This window comes from Telopea speciosissima, unplaced genomic scaffold (genome assembly GCF_018873765.1).
Source record: "Telopea speciosissima isolate NSW1024214 ecotype Mountain lineage unplaced genomic scaffold, Tspe_v1 Tspe_v1.0015, whole genome shotgun sequence".
NCBI lineage: Eukaryota > Viridiplantae > Streptophyta > Magnoliopsida > Proteales > Proteaceae > Telopea > Telopea speciosissima.
In genome coordinates, this window is record NW_025317351.1 from 188296 (window position 1) to 198392 (window position 10097).

The 10097-nt window shown below is 35.9% G+C and overlaps 1 protein-coding gene across 1 annotated transcript; it reads left to right on the forward strand.

The window, feature by feature from the left end:
- The first annotated feature begins 3002 nt into the window (after window positions 1–3002).
- LOC122647232 (mitogen-activated protein kinase homolog NTF6-like) lies at window positions 3003–8089 on the forward strand. Its single transcript, XM_043840679.1, has 6 exons — window positions 3003–3300; window positions 4355–4484; window positions 4578–4715; window positions 6452–6784; window positions 7377–7560; window positions 7659–8089. The coding sequence occupies exons 1-6, from the start codon at window positions 3146–3148 to the stop codon at window positions 7832–7834; spliced, it is 1116 nt and encodes a 371-aa protein (XP_043696614.1). The 5' UTR covers window positions 3003–3145; the 3' UTR covers window positions 7835–8089.
- Window positions 8090–10097: the final 2008 nt, after the last annotated feature.

The window sequence follows — 10097 nt, forward strand, 5'->3', positions numbered from 1 at the left end:
TTTCATTTTGGAGAAGGTTTGAAAACTCGGAATCGGACATGAGCTCGGTCTTTCTCGGAATTGGTTGAAATTGAATCAGAATCGGTTGGATTTTATCGAAAACCCTATAAATTTGAATCGAAAAAAGAAACAAAGATTTTTTTTGGGAAAATTACATGATTAGCTATTTTTTGGTTTTCATTTACAAAACTGTCCACCCTATGTTTGAGTTAACAAAAATAGATAAAAACAAGTTTAGTTTTACAAAACTAGACAAAACAGTGACTCTCCTTCCTTCCTCGACAATTCCCCTCTGAAAAAATCTCTTTTTTTTTCCTCTGTTATATGGGGAATCAAATAATGGCGGGGTTAGGACAAGGGTAGGGTTGCAGGGAACAGAGGATGCCTGGGCGAGAAGGCAATGACAGGGGTAAAAATGTCTAAAAAAGTAAGTGTGGGAGGGAAAGACACTATTTTGTTCAGTTTTGTAAACCTTAACTTGTTTTTGTCTATTTTTCTAAACTCAAACATAGGGTGGACAATTTTGTAAATGAAAACCCAAAAATAGCTAATCATGTAATTTTCCCTTTTTTTTTTTATTCAAGTATTTCGATTCACATAATTGGGGATAAAGATCAAACTTAAATCATGAATGATTCAATAAGAGGGTTGGAAGAAGAGTGGTCGTTGAATCTTGATGGAAGAAAAAGTTATAAGAATGGAGAAAAGTTCTCTCTGAGGGTGTGACTGCTGTCACACTCGCCCAGATACAGTGGGGTTGAAATGATTGCTCTGCCCCCTATGAAAGATGGAAATCCCATCTCCAAGATGCTTCAACGCCTGCTCTCATTGGCCCATTCACACGAAAGGGGCCACTGCTTCCAGAATGGTCACCCTAAAAAATTATTGCCTTATGGGATATGGACATTCTTTTGTAGAAGCCATTGAGTGTAGTAAAGGTATGTTAGTCCACACTACTATGTCCGATCGGGCTCTAATTAGTTAAAGCTCGGCATAAGATTGGTGTCGAGTCTAATCCAATTATGGAAAGAGTCAATAACGATGTTTGGTAGTAGCCTGGACCTGATGGTCACCCAACCGATACCAATTGACACTACTAACTAACCATTTTAGACCAATTAGCTCATTTAAAATCTATTTAGCTGCCCATTTATTATATGTTTATAGCTCGATTAGTCAATTAGTCTGATTATAACCTAATTTCCATGAACCCGATTATAGGACAGTAATTGATCGATTGAATAGAAACATGTTCATGTCCTAACCTACTAGGCGTTGGATGGAGTTGTGTGCCCGGGTGCTCCTAGCCTTTTGATGTGCGTAAGACACCCTATCGTGCCACAAAAGAGCCCCATCCATCAACTCCCAGCTTTCACAAGAAAAAGATAAGATACAAGACTATTGGAGAACTAACAAAACTAAATATCGACCATGGTTTTTTTCTTGATCTTCTAAATATTGAGTTAGACAATTAATTTTTCCTTCCAAATTCCTAATACACACGTTTTCCTTTTATGATTGTGCGAAAATTATATTCTTTTGATAGAACTATCTTTTTTCCATTTTTTTGTTGTAGAAACGATGTTCTTTATATCTTTACCTTGTTATTCCTACAAAGAGAAAAGAGGGAAAAATCAATGGTTGAGAAGAAAAACATCCATCCCGTTCCATTCTTTACCCTATAAAATGCCAAAGACTTTGAAAAAACATTAAATTTATCTTTTGAATTGTGTTTGATTCTTCAAGTCTTCACTTTTTAAAGTCTACCCTCTTTTTTTTCTCTCTCTCATGGTTATAGTGCATGGAATTAGGTTAGGCATTGGTCACATGCAAAATCGATACGATATTAGCACGATTGTATAAGATAATTTATCCCTAATTTTCTTTAAAAAAAAGGGGTTATGAATTTTTTGACTGTTTTTCCTCCTATCCATACCATTTCACTGATACAATATCATCACAGTATCGAGAATCAGTGACTTGTGAAACCAATACAGACAGTACGATACTGATACCTCAAACCATGCTTTCTCTCTCTCTCCCAAATCTCATTGATGTGGGATTTTTTCTGTTAAGTGGTGCTCACTGAAGAATATGCATATTTTTGTTGGGATATAACCATACCTTTGTTGGGCTAGATGCACCTCAACTCCAAGGAAATACTTTAGAGGGTTTAGATCTTTCATTTCGAAACTTCTTTTAAGAGTTTCCCCTTCATCATCATCTCCTGTAATTAATAGTTCATTGACATAGATTTTTAATTGAGAAGGAATTTCCAATGAGAAACACCACCACTCCATTTAATTGAGCATCAAAGCATAAATCTGTACAAATCAAAGAATATATCACATAACATCAGAATTTTATTTTTTTTGGTAAAACATTATATCACATTAAATTACACATAAAGTTAACATTAAAAAAAGATAAATTACACATCACCCCTGATTTTTAAACGAAACTCAAATGAATAAAATCGAATCAAACCAAACCAAACTAAACTAAACCAATCATTGGACACCCATTTTATTTGCAAACTTCCCAGTTCCCTCCCGTTGATTTTTGAACCCCTTATACCAAATAGGGCGGCAATCCCGAGTCCCGACAAAACACTGGTAGCTTTGGGTTTTCATTTTGCTTTCTATTTTTTAATTAAAAAAAAAAAAAAACCCTCTTCAAAGTTCGTTCAAAGGGGTCTTTAGCGGTTTAGCCTTTACCAAACTTTTTCTTTAGGTTTGATCTCTTTCGTTCAAATTTCAAAAGTTGAAACTTTAGAAAGCCAAAGAGATTCCATAGTCCACAGTCCACACAGAGAAAGGTAGCAAAGTGCTGTGAGCACTGCTGACTCCTCGTCTTCCTTCTCTAGTCGTCTTCGGTTCTTCCCTTCAAAACCCAAGAAGGTCCCTTCACCAATCACTCAACAGTACCATTCAACGACGTTGGCCCGCGTTGTCCTCTATTATTTAGCTTTCCTTTTTTTGTTCTTTTTCTCTTCATTCAATCCCAGACCCCAAACCAGTTTGTTGACTGACTCCTCACACTCAGAGCGAGCAAAGCAAGACACAGAATAAAAAGGGACTTTCAGGGTTTTTTTTTCTTCTTGTGTGAATCTTCTCCGCTCCTTGTTTGAATTTAGGATTCAAAAATGGAGGTGGAATCCGCAGCCATGGAAGTGAAAGGGGTCCTAACTGATGATAGTAGATACGTGCAATACAACCTACTGGGTAACCTCTTCGAGGTCTCCGCCAAGTATGTCCCTCCGATACATCCCGTCGGCCGAGGTGCTTACGGCATAGTTTGGTAATTTTTCTCTTTTCTTTCTTTTGTTACTTCTTTTTGTTGGAAGTTGGGACTCTCTACAATTTGTGATGTTTCACTGTGCTCAAATGATTCCCTGTGTAATTAAGGCTAGTTTTTTTTTAAAAAAAAAAATTATGGCTAGCTTACACTAGGGTAATTCTTCAATTTGTGATGCATGTTTGGAATTGTTCGGGTAGCACAACCAATCTCCCCTCAAATTACAGATTTGTGTATAACCCCCCACATTTTCCCATTCATATTGGATGTGAGACTATTTTTGCCAAGATCACACCGGTTTGTTGTTGTTGTTGTTGCGTTCCTGTTCTTTTCCTTTGTCTGTTTAGTTTGTTTTCATATGGATCCATATAGCCGAATTCATTTAGTTGGGATAAGGCTGAGTTGTTGTTGTTGTATCCAGGTTTGGACGCCCTAGTTTTGCCAGAATCTTGGCCCTGCCACAAACTTGGGCACCCTCTCCTTAATGACTAGTTTTAAGGATGAGTCATATGAAGTCCCTAACAAATGGTATCAGAGCTAAGTTTGACAGGGCCAAGATTTTGGCAAAGCCAGGGCGTGCGAACCGGTGTAACCTTAGATGCTCTCGTGGAGAGAAGAAGATGGGGAAGAATTTGGTAGCTCCTGTGTGAAGAGGGAGATTGTTGGGGTTCCACAAGGAAGGTGGAAAAAAAATAGTCGTACATCGGATAAGAATGGGGAATGTGTGTGTGACGGGGGGGGGCGGTTATAGGTACTTGGGGCACCTTTTCCTTAAAGGTTAGCTTTTGAGGATGAGTTCCACCCAAGTCCCATACAATTTGAATGATCCTAACCAATAACATTTATGATGGAACTTTCACTCGATGAACCAAGGTTGTATAAATTTGTGTAAGCTGAATTATATTGTATGGTAGTACAACTATCAATGAACCATAATATGCTTTACATCATATTACCATTATAAGAATTCTGCATGTTTTTCTTTATGAAAATCATTTTAGTCTCCTTGACCTTTGTGAATATTATCATTTAAGCTGTTTTCATTTCCTTGTGACAGCTGTGCGAGAAATTCTGAAACTAATGAAGAGGTTGCAATTAAGAAAATCGGGAATGCATTTGATAACAGGATAGATGCGAAACGGACACTACGTGAGATCAAACTTCTTTGCCACATGGATCATGAAAATGTACTAAAGAAAGTTGTAGAGCAGAGTTGGGTAATTATTTTGCTTTGCATCAAATCATAATTTCCTGATTGATTGGCTATTTTTCTACTGCAGATTATCAAAATTAAGGACATCATACGTCCACGTCAGAGGGAAAATTTCAATGATGTGTATATTGTTTATGAGCTAATGGATACTGATCTTCATCAAATAATACGGTCAACCCAGACATTAACCGATGATCACTGTCAGGTGAGTGAGGTTGCACTTTCAAGAATATAATTGCTGAATTTTTTTTTCCCGCATCTTCACCTGAATCCTGTATAAGTTTAAGCTTTTCTGTAGTCCATGGATAATGGAGTGTGCAAGGTTTTGAATGAAGACACCTGTATCTGGAGTATGCCTTCAGAATTTATTCAGCAGGATTTAATATATAGTTAAACGAATTCTTTGTCAGGGAGTAATATAAGCAAGCCAACATCTTTTAGGTTTAATTTTTTTTTTTCTCACCACTCAGTTCCATATCAGTGTCTTATTCCTTTCTTTAAGTATGATTCCTGCCTTTTTAATTTTGATGTGGTGGTTAACCACCCCTCAAGCATTCTAGTGTACTTCAGGCAAGCTTAAAACAAAATAGTGGAATCTAGAGCTTTCCTCAAAACTTAAAGTTCATATTCTGATGTGAACACAAACTCCATAGTATGGATGAGCTCTAGTGTTCTTCATGATTGTTGATTCTTAATATAAGGGTCAGATGGTGGTTCATGGATCTGGGCTCTCTCATCAAATGCTACATAGTGACCATGGAGTACCATTAAAGTAACCTCATCTGTTTCCTGATTTTAATACAAAACACTTATGAGAGTCGGTCTAGTGTGACCTTTCAATATCTTTTCTGAATGTATATGCTGAAAAAGCAACCAAAAGACCTAAAGCTGAAGCATGCAATTTTCCATCCGTATAAAGTTTTCTTTTGTATGGCATACATCTTGAAGGCAATGTTCGTGATTTCACTTGGGAGGGTGATTCTGGTCCCTGGGGAAATAGAAATATTTTTCGTTGGATTTTGTTCAAAATTTTGCCAATCTTGCCAATCTTGATAGATTTTGACTGTCTGGGGAAAGAGTAATATTTGCTAATTTCAACAGATTTCCTGGAAATTTCATACATTGCTTGAAGAACATCTACTGATGACCCATTGAGGAGACCTTCCCCACAGACCTTCCCCATGTCAAAAGCTGTAATTCACTAGACTTTTGTAGTGATATGTGTAGAAATCAAAGTTAGACGTTAGCATGTAATATATGTTTTTAATTTGGTTTTCCTTTATTCACCTTGATGAAGTGGATACCTTCTTATCTTTGTCAAACAAGTTTTGGATATGATTCTCAAAATTTCTCATAAAATGAAATATCTGGGACTTGGTTTGAGACAGAGATCCGAAATGATCAATTATAATCAGTAAAGGCTACTCCTAACAATCAGAACCACAATGTACTTTTTAACTTTGCTTATCATATAGGTGATCTGTTAGTTGGATGGGTAGGTTTTAACTTCCTAGATGGAATTAACTTATCTGTTTTAATATGACACATTCTTGGAACTCCACTGTGATCTAAAAGTGTTTCTTCCTCTTAGTTTTTGGGTTCCCTTATTACAAATTTGCAAGGCACAAGTCTTCCATTTCATTGTTATTGATGATAGGGAACATGTTGGTACTAGTGGATGTCTTGAAAATAAAATGCTGATTCCTCACACCAAAAGTTAACTAAGCACACTAACATGTTGGAATCAAAAGCAGAAACATTGCATCATTTGAAAAAATGAACATTTGGCCTTACAGTCTTATGATTAAGAAAAACATATAATATTCTATAAAATTTAATTGTTAAGTTCATAATCTATAATATTCTCCACTTTATATTGATGTTGATTAAATGTACAAATGTTTGATGCCTTAAATCATTCTCTATATTGGCTTTTGGCAGTACTTCTTGTATCAGTTACTGCGAGGGCTGAAGTACATTCACTCAGCAAATGTTTTGCACCGAGATTTAAAACCAAGCAACTTGCTACTCAATGCAAACTGTGACCTCAAGATTTGTGACTTTGGGCTCGCAAGAACTACCTCAGAGACGGATTTCATGACAGAATATGTTGTGACACGTTGGTATCGAGCCCCAGAATTGCTGCTCAACTGTTCTGAGTATACTGCAGCAATTGATATTTGGTCAGTTGGTTGTGTTTTTATGGAGATTATTAAAAGAGAGCCACTGTTTCCTGGTAAAGACTACATTCAACAGTTGAGACTGATAACCGAGGTTAGTTAGGTTCATATCCATATTCTTCTCTATTTGGAATCTAAATGGGGTAAATCTGTTGTTATTGCCTCATGCAGTAGATTGGTATACACCAATATAATGAGTTTAATATGGGACGCTTCCTGGGTAAGGGTGTATTAGTCCCTGCATGTGCTTCATGTCTGCTGGCAGCCTGGTAATCCATTATGGATGAAAGCTTTATAATGTTCTGATTTTGGATTTGTCAATTATGAACCCTAGGCAGCTAATGATGCAATTGTTTTTCTTCCCATGGCTACGGGAAAAGAAAGTTGGTCGTTTTGCCCATGTGGATGCCTTGGGAAAAGAAATGTGATCAAAATTTAAATTTTTGAGAAACCAAATCTTTACCCTCGCCTCATACCCATTTTGTGGAAAATGGAAGTTAAAATCGTGTGAAAGGAATAAAAGATGAAAATAAAATAGTGGGAGGGGCTACACACTAGTCATTTCTTTTCCTTGGGACAAATTCACAAACAAACACAAATATTTTTGAGAAGATTTTATTCCTTCTTCCAGTGTGAACAAATGGAACTAACCAGTGAAAGTCTTTTTTGTGTATTTCTTAAAACAGCTATTAGGTTCACCAGAAGATTCAGACATTGGTTTCCTAAGGAGTGATAATGCTCGGAAGTATGTTAAGCAACTTCCTTGGGTCCCGAAACAACCATTTTCTAAGAAGTTTCCAAAAGTGCCCCGGTTAGCCATTGATCTTGCTGAGAAAATGCTTGTTTTTGATCCTAGCAAACGAATAACTGGTATGTTTTAACTGATGTTTTACCATTCTTTTAGCTGATGTTTTCTATTTTTCCAACTTCTGATAAATAAACATTCTCTGCATGATATCTTTTTCAAGTTGATGAAGCATTGAATCATCCATATTTATCGAGTCTCCATGAGATCAATGAGGAGCCAATTTGTCCATCTCCTTTCGTCTTTGATTTCGAACAGTCATCCTTAGATGAAGAAGATATAAAGGAGCTTATATGGAGGGAGTCTCTGAACTTCAACCCTGATCAGATGTTGGAATAGTTAATGATTCTATTCTGTTACCTTTGTTTCTGTTAATTTTTGAATGTCCTGATTAACATTTTGTTTTGCTAGAAAGGTTAGTTTATTATGATTGGATATGTGTATAGACGTTTTGTAGAGGGAGATAGGTTCTCCTTCTCATTGGCAAGAGAGTGTATTTGAGTGGGTGAAGCAGCAACCGTCAGTTCTGTCTGTGTGTGAAGAATTTTCCGGGTTCAACCTCTATGAATCCAAGTTCCAGTCCCCTGGATGAAATTGCTTGTGAAGGTTAAATTCTCCAAGCAATCATCCTTAGACTCTTAATTACATTGTACATTTGTTTTATCAATAAGAAAAGGTGAGTAACTGCTATTTTGCAAATTTTCAAGGCTTTATGTTCAACAACTTCTTAGCTCTTACAACTGAATCCAACTTCTTTTCCTGCACAGTTTTTTTTTTATTTTTTTGAGTTGTTGGGGGGGGGGTGATGAATGAACTGTTGTGGAAGTGAATACTACAATGCAGTTGTAGTCGCAAAGGTTAAGCCCCATGGCAGTAATTGTATGAATATTCGAGTATTGGATCACTTCAAAACATTTTTGTTGAAGGTGTCTGTACCAGTTCTAGATTTCTTTTGGTTCAAATATAGTGATTTTTCTTTCCAGATAGAGTTCTGTTAGGGTGTAGTAGCTACACTGACTGTCTCCTATCTCAATCATAGTTTTGAAAACTGGACTGAACTGACCTCTTTTTCTTGTTTATTGTACAACTCAACTCAAAGTAGCCTTTTATCCCAACTAAATGGGATTGACTAGTAGTAATTCTAAGCTATGCTTATCCTCCCTCACCACTTTAACTTGGAGTCATTTTAGACTTTAATCTACATCAGATTATCAAATCTATCTTCGTACTGTGACATGTCTATGTCATCTCAAAGACTCAAACAATATATCATATATTGTAATTACTTTTAAAGTAGTTCTACTTTGTAAAAATCCAAAAACTGAAATTAAACCAGATGGGCTAGCCAATGTTTGATGCTTGGTCCAGTTTTGAAGACTATTATTTCAACACGTGTCATAGGGCGTTCAACTCATTCACTAACAAATGGATCTGATTTTACCACAAAAAAAAAAAAAACAAAAAAACAAAAAAACAAATGGATTTCTGAAGTCTGAACGTACACCAGAATTTTTAATTTTTGGTGAACTTTCATTTCAATAGGTCAGTTTTGATCAATATTGGTTAGGGATGTAGACAGATCAAATTCGGCTAGAATAGTGCTATATCTGCATCTGCATTCGATTAGTTTTCGTACGGATTCGGATAGTGCTAAACGGATCCGGACACGAATTTGGATCGGATATTTTATCTGCTAACATGTAAATATAGTTTTTTAGATAACTATAGTCTATTCGTATTCGTATTCATATTCATATTCGTTTAGCTTTTAAACGGATTCAGATAGTGCTAAACGGATATGAAACGAATTTCGGCTATTCATTTACATCCCTAATATTGGTCCAATTGAATTTGACATTGAAATTTGAAATGATCCCAAATTTATGAAACCCATCCCATCCTCATTAATGCTCATGGTTGGTTGTGAGTGAATAACAACTTTTGCAAAACTGGGGTGTACTAGAATTGCCTTCTTTTGACGCACAGAGAAATAATGACTATACCTTAGAAGCAGTGATTTTCTTAAGCAAACCTCCCCCAATTCTGCTTCTTATGGCCTGTGTAAACAATTTCTCATTTACAAAACACAAGATAGATAAAAATTTTAAGAATGACATGGCCAACATGTATGTAATTCATTTTACACAACCAAGGTAATGCTAATCTATTTAAAATGTACCACAGATTCGAATCCAACGGGTAACCACTACGCAAAAAATGCCAAGATTGAAACCAAACCTAGTCCACCCTGCCTAGGACCATGAAAGTGGAACTTGCATGGGATTATTATCTTTCACTTTAACTCTAATTAATTATGAGATTAAATATGATTTTAAAGAAAAATTAAACTAATTCTAACATAATGCATACAAAATTATTTAAATACAAAATAATTCTAAATCTACAACATCCTACCTTAAAATCATGAAATAATTTAAAAAAAAAAAAATCAGATAAAAATAAAGAATTTAAAATAACCTAAATAGTAAATACTCCTACACACGATATCTAACCTAAATATACAAAGTAAGCTACAAGGAATCATTTGCACAACCTGCCTGTTGTGAGCACTGACCAACAATTCCATTAACAGAAACAAAAC

What these genes read in the sequence shown, in the direction of transcription:
- LOC122647232 (XM_043840679.1), top strand. Translation starts at nt 3,146, where the DNA reads ATGGAGGTGGAATCCGCAGCCATGGAAGTGAAAGGGGTCCTAACTGAT. An exon ending in GGTGCTTACGGCATAGTTTG is followed by an intron (nt 3,301 to 4,354) that starts GTAATTTTTCTC and finishes TCCTTGTGACAG; the next exon opens with CTGTGCGAGAAATTCTGAAA. An exon ending in TCCTAGCAAACGAATAACTG is followed by an intron (nt 7,561 to 7,658) that starts GTATGTTTTAAC and finishes ATCTTTTTCAAG; the next exon opens with TTGATGAAGCATTGAATCAT.